Source organism: Nannobrachium achirus, assembly GCF_963921795.1.
Source record: "Nannobrachium achirus genome assembly, chromosome: 5".
NCBI lineage: Eukaryota > Metazoa > Chordata > Actinopteri > Myctophiformes > Myctophidae > Nannobrachium > Nannobrachium achirus.
In genome coordinates, this window is record NC_137814.1 from 39,540,047 (window position 1) to 39,557,337 (window position 17,291).

The 17,291-nt window shown below is 43.9% G+C and overlaps 1 protein-coding gene across 1 annotated transcript in view; it reads left to right on the forward strand.

Moving 5' to 3' along the window:
* Nucleotides 1–17,291, forward strand: part of LOC308285486 (small conductance calcium-activated potassium channel protein 2-like) — a gene marked incomplete at its 5' end in the record, with an annotated part of 86,857 nt that overhangs the window by 27,985 nt on the left and 41,581 nt on the right. Inside the window, one exon of the mRNA XM_080726255.1 lies at nucleotides 9,449–9,931. Coding sequence (XP_080582381.1) covers nucleotides 9,449–9,931 — 483 coding nt within the window. The remainder of the gene's footprint in view (nucleotides 1–9,448; nucleotides 9,932–17,291) is intronic.

Consider the following 17,291-nt stretch of genomic DNA (forward strand, 5'->3'; position numbering starts at 1 on the left):
AAAGATAGAGCTGCACACACACGCGCGTGCACCGCGCACGCACGCACGCACACACACACGACACACAACACACACACAACACACACACACACACACTCACACACACACACACTCTCTCACACACACACACACACACACACACACACACACACACACACACACACACACACACACACACACACACACACACAAACACGTTTGTCTCATCCCCAGACCATTTTTCCTCCTGCTTGTTCGCTAGCTCGCTGCAGACTGTCTGTCTCTGCGTCAATATCAAACCTAATCCAATGCTGAGGCCGATGCATGACTTCTTCAGCTAGCGCGCACGCACAGGCAGGCACGCACAGAGACGCACGCACACACACACACACACACACACACACACACAAAGGTACGGGCAGCAGACATCCTGTGAACGGATATACACAGATATGCAGACATATATGCATATGCACAGACACTACACACAGGCAGGAAGATGCTCTCTCTCTGTCTCTCTCTCTCTCTTATCTGTTGCTTTCTCTTGTTTTCACACACATAAGCACACACTTATAGTATGTACTTAACTATCCAATTCACGGTTCCAATTTCAGGATGCGTAACATTATGCCTTCCATATGTTCACCACACAGCAGCCCTGTGTAGAGGAATTTCTGTTCTCATAAACTCATGGGATATATATATATATATATATATATATATATATATATATATATATATATATATACATAGAGAGAGAGAGAGAGAGAGAGAGAGAGAGAGAGGGGGGGGGGGGGGGGAAGAGATAGAGAAAGGGGAGAGAGCAAGAGTGATAGAGGGAGAGAGAGACATGACAATGTCGCGTGCCAAAAAGAATATTCAATCTACAAAGATCACAACGTGTCACACTGTGAGCTCGTCAATCCGTTATCTTTAGTGCATGACACTGTCATACAACCGAGTATAAATCAAGCTTTCAGACAGAGTGCATGTATGGATGAGAAAGAGAGAAAGCCAGTCGCAGTGCTTCGTTCAGACTGTTCTGCGCCGGGGCTTCTTCTCCTCAATCTGATTATGGAGGCTCCATTTCATGGGGGCCCGCCTGGCTGGATGGATGCTGCTGTGATGCCACACAGAATCAAACCTCCTCCCCTGGCGCGTCTCCTCTGTGGACGACAAGGGCAACCGCTGCCCGCCACGCCCTGCCCGCTGCACGGGGGTGTTGAGGGAAGCAGCAAGGATGACTGAGCTGCACGGGGGTGTTGAGGGAAGCAGCAAGGATGACTGAGCCACTGCTGCATGACATGGAGCTTTGTGTAGCCAAGCAGAGCTGGAGGAGACCACATGGAATGACCCCCCCTTCCAAAAAAAAAGAAATAATAATAACACATTAAACAAAACAAAAGAGACGCCTTTTTTTTGTTGAAAAGGCATGTTTTTTGTCATGACAATACAGTCGTTCATTGACATCTTTAGTGATAAAGGACTCCTATTGTGAAGATGATATACTGTAGATGTCTTCATAGAGGTAAAACACCTGTGACCTCCTAGCCTTCGTTCAGTATTTGGTGAAAGTGAATGCTATGGCGACATGGAACTGAGATACAGATACTGTAGCCTACGGAGGAAATGAAGATACCAAGGAGAGGAGGGCTCAGCACTCCCTCCCTGGCCCTCTATCTTATATCCTCAATATGTATGAGCACACGTTATCTTTCTCTTGCACGCATGCACGCACGAACGCACACAATACACACACACACACACACACACACACACACACACACACACACACACACACACACACACACACACACACACACTATTGTGTCAGACACGAATCAGACATGATTTATGCCACCTACTGTACACTAAAAACTTTGATAGAGAACGGGTGAGACCCATAAGTCCCATTAAACGCGGTTGTGGTCTATTTCACAGAGTGAGCTCTGGCTCACAGTGACATTTAGCCTGTTTCGGGGTCAGCCCTCAGGTGGTGCATGGCCGGCTGCAGAACCGAACCATGGACAAAATTAGGGTAAAGAGACAGGACTGTAACGGCAGCCTTTCTCCTTCAGTACGTGCCATCAATCCTGTTCATTATGTTATTGGAACAAGCTGTCATGGGCGTTCTCCATTTACCTCTCGGGCTCCTATGTGGTCCCTGCGACAGTCACAACACGGCCATTTACTCTGATCGATCATCATGTAATTACTCACAGCACCGCCGAATAAGGACCGATGCTACGCCGTCTCCCCGTCTCATTTTTCAGAGCTTCGTGTTCACAATGTATGGAAACGTCTGTGGATGCAGATTAAAAGCTAAACGATGATAGATGGCTGTTGGCTTTTATAGAGCTGACTGTAATTTAAAAGTCCCCTGCTCTAACATGATGAGGGGACAGAACCATGATGATTTGCCAAAGTATGCTTCGCCCGTGCCAGAAACTTCACCCAGCTTATAAGTGGCGCATAATGATGCATGTTTCATACACGGACGATCCCTATACGGTATGCATCAAGTAACACTGCAGGGGAACGTTCGTTTCAATCTGCAAACAGGTAGTTTCAGACGAATCAAAAAGGGTTGTGTTGTTGGTAATTCTCATAAAGCTCAGTTTCTATATTGGTTGGTTTGCAGACTAACTAGGGCAACCAGGGGACTACCGTAGTTAGGCAGGCTGCTTTCTCCCCATTATTTAATCGGGAATCACTATTAAACCTACTGTCCTATAAAGTTTACTATACAATCTTCAGCAGTGTTGTATTCGTCCGGTCACGCGTGTAGACTCTGTCCCGTATCTTTTTTTGGAGCAGTGTCACGTCTCTCACACGCACAGACATGCATTGATGTAAAACAACCTTTAAGTTCACAGCTCGACAACGTTTACATCCGTTATAGTGTCACACCAGGGTGATTTAACAAAGGAACAGCCTGTATGCATATTAATAGACCATTGTCTGACCTGTTAACTCCTGTATAGGTGTTAAGTGAAGTGCGCGTGATGTCATTAAAATTGCGCGCCCCCCCCCCCCCCCCCTCCCCTCCCACCAAACATTGAATCACCAATACAACACTGGTTTTCAGAGTGGTAATAAGGTCCTAATGGCGCTGATTATGAGTGTATTTAATACAGTATAAGGGATTAGCATCATTGTGGACTGCACTAATCCTTAACCTTTGGTCCTGTTCTCATGGAAGCCATACTACGCGCAAGGCGATAGCGTCACAGGACCAGACTTAGTACATTTCCATTAGGGCTCATCCCACTTTATTCCCACCAGCACATTTAAAGGCATTAGAGATGCTTTGTCAAGCCTAATAAAAAGAGCTAGCAGTGCTATCAAACACCCCTGCCTTGTTTCGGAAAAAGCACTGTTCCATGTGAAGTTTTCGCAGGCCATTATGATAATGTGCCTGTGGGTCTCAGTGGGGCAGGACACAGACAGCCAGACAGATGCCTCAGGAGTGACTGTTCCACTGCTTTCAGAGGGATTGTACATTCTCTTTCTGCATGAGGCCCAACTCAAAACCCAGCGAACCAATCACATCATCCAGTTAGCCATGGAACTTTGGGTTTTGGGGTTTGTGGGGCTTTCTCCTCTCTATTTTGCTCTCCCCTAATTATTTTAGGAATAACATTTGATGTAGTCACATCATCTGTTGGGTCACATTTTCCATCTCACTGTAACACAAATATGTTATGTCGAGTAGACAGTACAAGCTGTATATAATAGAGAATGTTAAGTGTAGGGCTGGGCAACAGAGTAGACAATAATTTAATTTGGTTACTTTTTTGAAAATGATATGGAAATTAGTTCAAATGAGAAAATCTATCCAAGCAGATGTCCGGGTATGACGAATCATGCCATCACAATTGTGGAGGAAGTTGCTAGTTGCTAGCCGTTCGCCTTGGGCGTCTATCAGGCGGAACGGTACATGGTCTCTGGCTGCCTCACTGCCTGATATTCCTAAACGTAACCTTGGTAAAACGGTTAAAACCCAAGTTTTCAAATAATTTTAGTACGGTAAAAGTACTTAGTAGTACTTAGTACTAAGTACTTAGTACCCTAGGGTTAGGGCTGGTAACTCTAAACTGTCTAACCCTAAACTTATTTCTCATCTTATCCTCAGTAAAACAAATTATACAAGTATACAAAAAATGCCCAACCGAGCGGTCAGCGCAGTGAGCTTGAGTTTGTCTGAAAAAGATTTGGGAGAACGGATTGGCTGTACATACAGTGTACTGTAACCTACTTGGTACTAGTAAGACGCCTCAGGGCGACATGCGACCTCGCCCAATTCTTGGCCATCTGGCCAGTGATGTACTATATAGGACCAGTTACCCATATATGGAGACCCCTGCATGATAGTCAACAATGTTATGTCAAAACATGCCCAATATGGGCATTACCAAATATGGGCATAATATTGATGACATTGGGACTGGGATCTCCATATATGGGCATAAAACGTATGTTAATTAGTAAAAGAAGAAGAAGAAGAAGCCAAGCAGGGCCTTGGCAAGTTAGGGCCTGGGTTTAATGCCTGGGGATCTCCATATATGGGCTTAACAGGGCATCATCCGCCTATACTATATATGGACATTTTATTTATTTTATCCTTTATTAACTCATTCAGTGCCAATGACGTTTTTTCAAAAGCCCTGGGTGCCAATGACGTCTTTGACGTCTTTTGTGTTTTTTGTATAGAAAAAAAAGATATTTTTTTTTTCATAAAAAAAAATAAAAAAAAAATAAAAAAATCATGGGTGGCACATGAACCTTGGAGCCATTTTGGCATTTGGCACAGAAAGAGTTAATATATATCCATACACATACAGTATATGGACTTAATATTAACGTTTTCGGGGAAGGTAGGGTGTAAATCAGAGTAAAGCAGGCTCTTGAGCCAGTTCGGGCCTGGGATTGAATATGCTCATTCCTGGAGATCCCTATCTGAACCTGCCACACATATATGTGCCATGCCTTTGCCATGGCCAGTGATATATATCAATGACATCAGGGATCTTCATATATGGGCATAAAAGGGATACCCATATATGGATAGGTGATGTCACCTGTGATATCACCTGTGTTGTCACAGTGACAAGGTAACCAACCCATAGACTGTAAAAATGTGTACTGACTGACTGACTGACTGACTGACTGACTGACTGACTGACACAGTATGGATATACAGGGTTTGATCTTTGATGAAGTGATGTCACGTGACATCACTTCCTGTACTGACTGAAGGACTGACGGACAAGCTGCAACATTTCTCATACTGCGACCTTCGGTCGCAATAATATTGACCTATAATGTACTTTGCAAATGTCTAGCATTCAAAACCAGCTACAGTATATTGGAATTGCTCTGGAAGCCTCTCTATTGTATGAAATGCATATTGATATAAATAAGTATCCTTGTATTTGTTTATAAGGAGCTTGAGTGAGTTTACTAGGATGGATATTCTTCCATTCCTGACAACACAAAAAGTTATTTGACTCTCTGGATGATTGATGAATGTCGGGGTGGGCAGATTTAGCTGTTCAAACACTGATTTCCAAAATGTATATTTTTGTGAATGCCAAATGATAGCCTCTTGCAACAAGATCTTAAACTGAATACCCTACCGATTGTCCATTTTAGGAATTTACTTAATAATGTTCATTACCTGTATGCAACTGACTGCTGTCAACATTGTCTTCTTTAATGGTCCTAACCGGTAAGATCTGTTCGCCGCTATTCACGATTGGCAGATCTTCAAGGCAGGGTTGTCCCCTTAGTCCTCTCCTTTTCGCACTTTCACTCGAACCCTTGGCTCAGACAGTGCGTCAGTCTGCAGATATTACTCCTGTTTCGATTAACAACACACAGCATCGCATTTCCCTATATGCTGATGATATTCTACTGTTCCTTGAGAATGCACCACAGTCAATTACTCACGTCCTTCAAATTTTTGATCAGTTCAGTTCCATTTCCGGCTACAAAATTAATTGGACGAAGTCAGCCCTTCTACCTCTAAATGATCAGATGAGATCTGCTATCCTGCCGCCCATAATCCCAGTAGTAAGCCAATTCAAATATCTTGGCATAGATATTTTCCCCTCTCTTCAGGCTATTGTTAAGAACAACTATGGTGACACTCTAAATAAGATTTGTCTTGATTTAGATAGATGGTCATCTTTGCCCAACTCTCTCCAAGCTCGAGTTTCAATCATAAAGATGAATGTTCTTCCTAGGGTTAACTTTGTAAGCTCTATGCTCCCTTTGCCACCACCGCCGCAATACTGGAATAAGCTACACTCTTCGATATCTAAGTTTGTGTGGAAAGGGAAACGCCCTCGTCTTAAACTTTCTCTATTACAACGTGCTAGAGATGATGGCGGCCTTTCATTGCCCAACTTTAAATTTTATTATTGGGCCTTCACGCTCCGCCCCCTTTTAAATTGGTTTAACCCAGCAAATAAGGTTTCTTGGAGAGAGCTTGAGGAGAGTTTAGTGCAGCCTGTTGAATTGAGAGATCTTATCTATTCAAACATAACTACACATCAATGCAAAGTTCGCTTTGGACCTATCATTTCTCATTTAGTGGCAGTATGGAGGGCAGCTGAAAAGATGTGTAAGATTGATTGTAAATGGAACTTATTTTCCCCAGTGTTCAATAATCAAAGACTTTTAATCGAGGATCGCCCCATTCGCTTTCCAAGGTGGAGGGCTAAGGGGATTCGTACATTAGGGGACTTATTTGATAGAAATGGTTTACGACCTTTTCGAGATTTGTGTGACATCTTCAATCTGCCTGGAAATACCCTTTTTTTCTACTTCCAACTGAGAACGTCCATGAGGACCTATGGGGTCCCATGGCAAGCTCCCCTTAGATTGCACCCCTTCCATGAGTTTATCTGTGATGGTAACAGAACAAGAGGTTTGGTTTCCACCCTCTATGGTTTTTTATTAGACTGTAGTTATGGGCCCCTATCTGTTGATACTGTTTGGAGGAATGATGTACCAAATTTGGACCCTGACTTTTGTTGGGACACAGTATGGTCTAACATTAGGCTATCTTCTAGAAATCCAGACCATCAACAAATTCATTTAAATTTTGTTCATCGGACTTATTTAACTCCCCGCAGACTATGTGCTATGAGGATTTTGAATAATCCCAACTGCACTCTCTGCGCCTCAAATAGTATTGGTACCTTCCTTCACATGGTTTGGGAATGCCCAAATGTGTCGTCATTCTGGAATATGGTTGCCTCAAAACTTTCAACTATTTTTAGTATCAATATCATATCTTCTCCTTCTTTATTTTTATTAAATGACGTCTCACAGTTGCAACTAAACAATATACGCAAGCGCATCTTCTTTGCTGGTGTAACGGCGGCGAAGAAGATGGTAGCTACGCGGTGGAAACCTCCTCATACGTTAATGTTTCGCCAGTGGGCCTTAACCTTTCTAGATATAGTATATTTAGAGCAGTCGATAGCAAGGTTACACGGAGCAAAAGAAGAAAACATTAATATGTGGTCGGACATTGCAGATAAGCTTAAGGCTATGATTCAAGAAATCACTATATAGTGGTAACAGCCTAGCACAGGCATGCACTATTGTACATTCCGTGTTGGTCCGGGGAAAGGGGGTGGGTGGGTTTTCTTTTCCTTTTCTTGTTTTACTATTGTTTGTGTTGTTTGTCTGTTAATTGCATTTTTCTTTTGATTATGGAAAATAAAATATTTGATAACAAAAAAAAAACATTGTCTTCTTTATTGTTCATATTATCTGTTGCCCTGCCATGAACAAAACAACATGGTATGTTTTGTTCTGCCATCAAATTTACATACATTTCAAACATTTTGGTTAGGAAAACCCCAACATTTTATTTATAAAAGGTTTTAGTTATGATACAGCATGGAGCAGTGTGTTCTAGGTTTTTTCAGAGATTATACGATAATCATTCCATGCACGACATGCGTGCGTATATAGGATATATACGCTCGCATGTGGTCAATGGATGAAATGGTTAGTAGAGACGGTATATGCTCTTTTTTTTTCTTCAAAACTTTCCGCACGACATACAGCGTATATAAACACGGTAGAACACGCCAACTGGTATGGAGTCTTTAACAAAAGGAGGAATCGCCCTTTTTCGTTTTAAAAATAGACAAAAAACCTATCCCATTTCGTCTCTCTAGTCTAGCATGCTTGATTTAAGAAGTTCCACTTTGTCCTCTTCGTTCTACACCCCATTGCCCGTCACTGCAGGGAAGTATGTTCTTCTGACAGGAAACAGGGTCACGCCGAGCATGAATCATTCATGTCTAAATTTGTGCAGTGCAAAGATTCAATTTTCGGCACTCTTGTATGTCTGCTATTAGTTATATGGTTTTATTTATACATAGATCTATTTATTATTGATATGTTTTGGCCAGTTCAGTCTCCATGCCACCCCTCTTGGAGATAAGATAATATGCACGCAATGTACTAGCTATACAGTAGCACACACAAGGAATACAAGGCGAGATTTTGGTTATTTTATTTAAACTTTTGCTTTTGTTGTGCTTTTCAAGGGCTAGTGTGGACAACTTGTACAGTATAATACAGCATGTAATGAACAAATCGCCCAGCTTTCAGTAGAGGGTGTCCTAGTAGAAAAGTGTACCTCAAATAGGGCTGTAGAACGCAACCATTCAGACGATCACAGATATGGTGCTCTCTGATTTTGACATCCTGGCAGCTGATCACAAAATAAGGCTTTCTCCCTTCTGGGCATGTTATCACCTATTGTGATTAGGGATGGAGGTCAAAACCCAAGCCCATTACAAACTACATAACAAATTTATTGCGACCCGGTATCAATAAGCTTTGGGCTTATCGAGACGGATATCGAGCGGTCCATGATGTCATGTTTAATCAATAGTACTTTTCATAATCTAAAGGCATTTAACACTTATTAATCAATCTCACGTCTTTCCACAAAATATTAGAAAACGCTCAATAGTGGGCTCAATAAAAGTCTGGATCAATAAGCAGGATCGATAAGTTGCTCATTATCAATAAAAATTGACAAGCTCTATCCCTAATTATGACTGGCGGTTGAGCTTTTAGATGAGGGGAAAAAAGCAGGGTACCGGGGCGCCCGGTGGCCTACTGCCTAAGCGCATACCATATAGGCATTGATGCCTGGCGGCGTCGCCGGTTCGATTCCCGATCCGGACGACCTTTGCACATGTCTCTCCCCATCTCTCCCCCCGTTTCCTGTCAGTCTACTGTACTATCCAATAAAGGCATAAAAGCCCAAAAACAAATCTTAAAAAAAAAAAAAAAAAGGGGACCAAATATGGACCCTTGGGGGGGACAGGCCAACAAATATATAGAGTTTAAAGTCTTTGGAAAAATCACTCTTTCCAATCATGTCTTGTGTGGTCCTGAAATCCTTCCTTCTTTCTCCCTAACCGTCCAGGCCAACACTGAGCAGAGGAAGCTGAGCCATGCTGGATCCAAGCCCTCCCTCTACGAGAGCAGCGGGCGACTCCCTCAGATAGCCATGAACACCTGCAAGTACAATGGCGGCGTGGTGAGACCTCTAGTGGGCAGCCTGGCGTCCTCGTCGCGCCGCAACGTCGCGGAGCTCGACTCGGAGACGCAGCCGCTGCAGACGCTGCACAGCTCGGGCCTGGAGGTGGTGGTGTCCAAGGGCAACGGCGGCGGCGAGGACCCCAGCAAGGCGTCCAACGAGAGCCTGGTCCGGGAGGGCGTCGGCGGCAACGGGCCCGGCGGTGGCGCGACGGGGAAGAAGAACAAGGACATCGGCTACAAGCTCGGCCACCGGCGGGCGCTGTTCGAGAAGCGCAAGAGGCTGAGCGACTACGCGCTCATCTTCGGGATGTTCGGGATCGTCGTCATGGTGACGGAGACGGAACTGTCATGGGGGGTTTATACAAAGGTGGGTTCGAGCGGTTGTTTCTCAAGTGTTTTCACATCGAGGGCCCCCAAGTTTATGTAGGCCTATATATCGTCGTTGTCGGTTGAAAACCTTGTACGTCCAAAACTGTTCGTTTTGCATTTATCATAGTTGTGTGCTTGTAGATCTGCTGTTTTCACTACTTTTGTGCAACGGCCTTGTATGATGAAGCAGGGCTTTACTTCATGAAAAAACATACAAATTTGAGACTTGGAGATACGAGGTTTCTGCCCGACAGTGACGATGTGTATTTGGACGCAGACAGACAGAGCCCCCATCTGAAAATGTTTCGTGCCAGGGACCCCCAGAAGAGAGGATTTGTGTTAACAGAAAATCTAAATTATTCAAAATAGTCCAAATGTTCAATAATAGCAGATGCAGGATCTTGTGTATGCGCTATTTTTTTATAGCCAACATATAAATGGATAAAGTGGTTAAAATTATTGTGATACCGTATTAACACATTTTGCTGTTGAGCCCCTGGAAGCCCCCAAGACCCCTGGTGGTCCTCAGACCACACTTTGAGAACCACTGTCTCAGAGGAGGCGAGCAGGAGTTTGTGTGTGTGCGTGCGTGCGTGCGTGCGTGTGTGTGTGTGCGTGTGTTTGTGTGCGTGTGTGTGTGTGTGTGTGTGTGTGTGTGTGTGTGTGTGCGTGTGTGTGTGTGTGCGTGTGTGTGCGTGCGTGTGTGTGCGCGTGTGTGTGGGTGGGTGTGTATGTGTGGGTGTGTGTGTACACTTTGAATTGTTATTGCTGATGTTGATTTTATGAAATATGAAATAGGAAATTCTTCATGATTTCACATGCATCAGGACGAATTGTCTGCTGCTTTCCGAATAACCTTTAAAAGGAAAAAATCACGATCCCACTGCACACAGTGTTATACAATGTTCTGTTTTGTAACAACTCCACGGTTGGCCTGCGGGCATTGTGAAAAAGAGAGTTGTTCTGGTATATTCAAATACCATGCTTTCTCATGATGAGCCTAAGGTTGGCGTACGACCAAAGGGTTGGTTCTGTGTCAGGCCCTTTGAAGCCCAACAGCTAAAAGCACCAGCAAGAGAGAAAGAGAGAGAGAGATGGTAAGATGGAGACATTGGGGGAAGAAAAAGAAAAAAACAGGAGTAACAGGATTAAAATATCGTCACTGTCGGGACTCGGGCAGAAACCTCGTATCTCCAAGTTTCAAATGTGTATGTTTCTTTCACCAAGTAAAGCCTTGCTTCATCATACAAGGCTGTTGCACAAAAGTAGTGAAAACAGCCGATCTACAAGCACACAACGCCTCGCGGTGCGAGGCGTTGTGTGCTTGTAGATCTGCTGTTTTCACTAGTTTAGTTCATTTTTAAAATGATAAATATAAAACGAACGGTCTTGGACATACAAGGTTTCCACCCGACGACGACGATATGAGGAAAGAATGTCAGATGCTTCGAGCTTTCCTGAAAGAACAATCTTACATGGTAAGTGAGCAGCTGGGGCCGCTGGTGAGTCAGGATCTCAGTGCTGTAGTGTGGCTACAGGGACACGGAGACCCAGTCTCCGCTCCTTGACCTGTCATTGTCCCCCCTCCCCTCGTGTCAGCCAATCAATGCCATTAGGTCAGGGTATTTTGAGGAGAACATCATTCACGGCCGGCTGTCAACGCAGTCAGAGCAGGTTCTGCCCTACTGTTTACTAAGCTATTTCACCAAGAGCTGACATTGCAGTGCGCAGCGGTTAGCCGTGCAATATGTAACAGGTCAAAGCGGGGGTTTTAAAGTGGCTGAATTACTCTTGCCCCCTCCTGGGGGAAGGCAGAATCTTATCGTCAGTCTGCATAAGAATGAAGCTCTAAGGCAGGGTTCCCCAATAGGCGGCCCGCGGGGGGCTACTGTCTGGCCCACTCCAACCCCAGTAATAATGGTGGTTTAAGAGCAGCAACAACACTAGTATACCGTCGTTGTCGGCTGGAAATCTCGTATCTCCAAATGTGTAAGTTCTTTCGCAAATCATACAAGGCCGTCGCACAAAAGTAGTGAAGACAGCAGATCTACAAGCACACAACGCCTCGCACCGCGAGTCGTTGTGTGCTTGTAGATCGGCTGTTTTCACTAGTTTAAATCATTTTAAAAATGATAAATTCGACGATATCTGAACTGTCGCTGGAGTAGCGGGAACGCCACCATCGCCCCCTGCAATGTTGTGGCCCTCGGCTTGGTACCCTAGACATAATTCGGCCCTTGGGGAAAACTAATTGTGGAACCCTGCTCTAAGGACTTTCAGCTACAGTACGGTTTGCTCTTTCACATATTTTGGATTGTCCAAAGATGTGTATGAAGGGTATAGTTAATTGGTGAGTTTGAATGATTGATTGATTGATTGAATACTCTATTAAAAGTTTGCAGAGAAGTACTGAGGCACAGTTATTATACAATAATGCTAAAAGGATAACACAAAAAGCACAGAGTGCTTGTTTCCATATGTGGTCCTAAAGCACACATGATTAATGGGATTGTAAAGGATTTTAGGACATTAAATAGGTTTTGTCCACGAGGAGCTGTTAACAAGGCAGAGCGAGTCCATGCATCAAACTAACCCCTGCCGAAATAGAAATGACCTCCCATCCACAAGTGGCTCAACACTCTCACATAAAGACAGCTGCTGGGGCAACGGCGACAGTCTGTTTTCAATCTCGTATGTGAGGAATCTTGTGCGTCACGTGGCGCTCTAGATGTGCCGCCACGCAGCGACGTATCTCTGAGCCCCGAAGGCGGGAGACACGTTAAGAGTGTGCATTCGCTGGGACTGGAAAATCCTTGAACCCCTGGCAGGTGGATTAATTGGTTTACTCAATGTTATTTCACCGGGGACTTCTCAAACCAATCTCAGACATTAGAGTGTCTTCAGAGGGTTCTGCGGACCTGAGGGGCAAAGCAATCTAGTTGATTGCTAAAAATACATTGGTTAATTTGGACTATTTCTTTTTACAGTGTATCAGTCCGAGTGTCAGACTGTCTGTCCATCCGTCTATATGTATGTCCGTCCGTCCTGTATGTCTGTCTGTCCGTTGGTCTCTGTGACGCTGGTCAGCAGAACGACTACTACGTCTGCAGTCCCCTCTCTCACCTACAGCAGTGGTTCTCAACCTGTGGGTCAGGAAATTATTTTGGGGGGTCCCCAGATGATTAACTTAATGTGCAACGTTGTTTTCTCACTCAACAGTAAGCAAACCAACATAAAGTTTAAGTGTATAGAGAGTATATGCACATTTATAAAGTGACAAGTTAAGGACTTTTTAATACCTATAAAATGACAAATTAAACATTGACCAAATTGTCAAATATTAGAGGCAGCCTCGCAACGCAAGGCGTTGTGAGCATGTTGATCGGCCATTTTCACAATAGAACCGTGCTATACAAAATGTATAATGCCTCAACTCTTAGTGCTCGTCAAGGTCCCCAGTTAAAATATGGTTATTCTGGGGGCCGTGGCCTGAAAAGGATGAGAACCAATGCTGTACAGTACTAGACATGCAGTGGATAAAGTATAGTTGGCAGCTCTTACTGCCATATCACAGCAACGATTATGAGAGATGATTCCTCGGCGTTGCTTTTGTCGTTTGTCGTCGGGTGTCACGATCATAATAGCAGCCCTTCCTGTCATTAGCCTACTGTAGAGCTGTGTTTTTACTCGGCAGCCGTTAAATTGATTTATCAAATGGCATTTTACCAACAGAGGGGCGGCGGTGGGGGGTGACTCCAGTAGTACAGGTCCTCATTCCCAAGATCTATGGCCCCAATATATACACACACATACACAAACGCAAGTGCGCACTCACAAACACGCACATAAACACACACACACAACGGTGCATCCGCTTGCATCCGGGGGGGCTATTCATCACAGGCACGGAGCACTGTAGTCACCTCCTGCTAATGCTAGCCTTGGCTTTTTCTGTGCCTACCATTAAATGGAAATCCCCCCTCTTAGTGGTAGGGTTGATTAATTGGTAGTTTAGACGCTTTGGAACGGAGCACATAGATAATCTCCAGCTGCACCTCCAACCCCGGACCTGCAGCTGTATTGTTGTTAAAGCAACAACGGTATTCTCTTTGCTGTTGTTTGTGTGTAGCTCTTAGAGGCTTGAAGCTAATCATAAGTGGCGTAATAGTGGGTGCGTGGGTGCGTGCAATCGCCACATGCATTGGTTGTATGTATGCCAGTGGTTCTCAATGTAGCGTCCAGGGGTCATTGAGAGCCCGAGAGGGGTCCCAGGGGGTTGATAATTAATCCTCACCATTCACCAATCTTCACCATTATTACATGTTCAAGTAAATAGAGAACATATTGCACAAGAATAGATGTCAGATCAGAGTTTCAATGTTTCTTACCAAGTCACGAGATGGACATCTTGGGGGTCCGTGGCCTAATGCATATCAAATTCAGGTCCTTGAAGTTAAAAAGGTTCTTTTCAAATCTTTTTTATTAAAGCACTGTGTCATAGGTACACATATTGATGACACCCCAAGTCCGAAGTTAAAAAGGTTGAGAATGTAAGCCCACGTTACAAACCTCATGCTATTGTAGTTATTTCAGAGGGGATGTTTTGCTGTGTCCATGAATCTGTTGGTCGGTGGAGTGGTCTCTCTATAGGTGGCTCCCCACCAAACAGACTACTACAGACTACTACAGACTGGCAGTTGAATGAAGTCGGGAGATCAGTTGGTTGGAAGATGTGAGAAAAAAAAGTTGCTGAATGCACCTGAGAGCCGACATTGACAGACGGCTACTATGGTGCTAGAAATAGCCTATGGCTTGATGTCTTTTTTCAACAACAAGCACATAACATGTGCGTGCATGCTTAAATCATTTTAGAAATTATCAAGTTAAATATGCAGTGCAGGGTGCTTAAGGCAGGGGCACAAGGTTATCTCTATTTAGAATATTTTGGTGTATCATGTCTTTTGTATGATAATTCAAACAATAAACACTGCGTGCCTGCAGCAAGCGGCACATGCATTTACCGCGAGCACTACCTCTGTATTGCATTATAGAAAGGCTCCTAGCAGCCAAACAGAGATATCTACCTCCTCTGCGGCAGCCCACTACTATTCAACACCTCCCTAATCCCTACAACTTTTGACTATAGGGATGGGAATAGTTTTTATCATTTATTGCATCTACTATTTCTACTATTTCTAGGTAAAAACCTCCTATCTGCAGTCGACAACATGCAGATAAGAGGTTTTTACCTAGAAATAGAAATAGTTTTTTTGTTAAATAACACTTTTTACAGCACTTAATTATGCTCCTGTTGAGATCAAGACAGGTCTGTTACAAGTATTACCATTAACATTTTTTATCAACTCACCCTCTTGGGCTGGATTTAGACCGCAGCCAAATCCAGCCTGAATCAGATCTGAGCCACATCCAGATTGGAATCTGATTGGTTTAAATGGTCACATGGTCATATGGAACCAATCAGATTCCAATCTGGATGTGACACAGATCTGATTCAGGCTGGATTTGGCTGCAGTCTAGGCCGGCTTTACACTGCCACTGAAATCTAGCCTGAATCAGATCTGAGTCACTTCAAAAGTGGAATCCGATTTTTTTTAAATAGTCTATTCCAAACATGTCACATGCAGGTCACATGAAATCCGATTTTGAAAAACCACATCCAGAGGTGGTTTCAAATCCGATCCATATCGGATCTGAGGACATCTGACTGAAGCAGAAACCACATCCACCCCATTGGGTTATATGCAGGTCACATGCAAGTCACATCAAAGTGGCCAAGCGTCACTTGCTGCGCAACTCGAGCGCGGAGCGCCGACGTCATTACAGAGCGCAATTATTTACTATTTGATTACAGCGCATATTACAGCGCGCTGAGCACATGAGAAAAACAAGAGAGGAGAGAGAAAACACGTGAGCTAAATAGATACAACCAGAGAGAAGAGCGAAACACAAGAGTGAAGAAAAGGAGAGAAAACGTTTTTGTTGTCGTCGCTTGTCTGTTATGTCGCATTTCCTGAACACGTGATCAACTAGCATGAACGTTTTGACGTGACGTCATGGCGCCGACGTCGTTACCACGGTAACCAAAGCAGATATGTAGACGCAGGGCAGCTTTGGGCTGACGCTGTTAAAATCAGTCAGAACGCACAGATCAGATCTGTGTCACTTGCAAATGCAGTGTGAAAAGTCAGGCCTAAAGATCCAGCCCAAATCGGATTTGGGCTGGATTTGACTGCAGTGTAAAGCCGGCCTAAATCCAGCCCCTGGTGTGGTACAAGTTTCACCACCTGACACCAATCATTAGCAATCAGCAAGGCAATGCAGAAAGTAGGGTTTTGAGCTTCAACATTTTGCCACAACATTTAGCCACTGAACAAAATCGGGGTTCTATTCACATGACATTTTCTTTACAAAATGAGGGGCAGAACGATCTTGCAGACAGACTGACCATGTGCAGCATAGCCTGTTGCCCTCATTGTCTCCACCAGCCGAAAGGCATGTGAGAGACTGTTTTCGCCTCCGTCCGTCCGTGTGTCTGTGTGTCTGTGTGTGTCCGTGCGTCCGTCCATCTGTTACCAGCTAATCTCTAGCGCCGTCAAAAAATTACGCAAATCAGTAGACAGTATCGCTACAGTAATGTGATCAACATGGATCTGTCCGATTTTCCATATTCCATCCTGATTGGCTAAACCGGGCTTCCAAAGTTTGCAGGATTGGTCCGTTTTGAATAAAATGCATGAAATCATGAACACAGTGTGCGATTTTGGTGAAATTGTGCATGCACATTCCCAATAGGCCGGGGAATAAATGCCACTTAAAAAAAAGAAAATCAGCCTCATGGTGGCGCTATAACAGGCCGATTCGTGTTTTTACCTATAACTCCACCGATCAGTGTACAACTTTGTATGTGCACTCCCTAAACCTTTGCCCTGCATTTTTCATACTGTATTATGCCTTTTCCTATTATTCCTTGAGCTTTTATCCAAAAATCATGCAAATCAGTACACAGTATCTTTATAATCATGTGATCAAGACGGATCTCTCCGATATTTCATATTACATCCTAATTGGCTAACATTGGCTTCCAAAGTTTGCAGGATTGGTCCATTTTTAACAAAATGACTTAAATTGTGAACGCAGCTTGTGATTACAGAGAAATTCTGCATGTACATTCTCACTACGTCAAGGAACAAATGCCTCCCTTATCACATTGGCCTGTTATAGCGCCACAAGCAGGTTGACTTTTGCCAAACTAATTTTTGGAACAAAATGCCTCAAATCATGCATGCAGCGTCACATTGCCGTTAAAGTCCAAAGAAGACATGCCACCCTTTTCACAT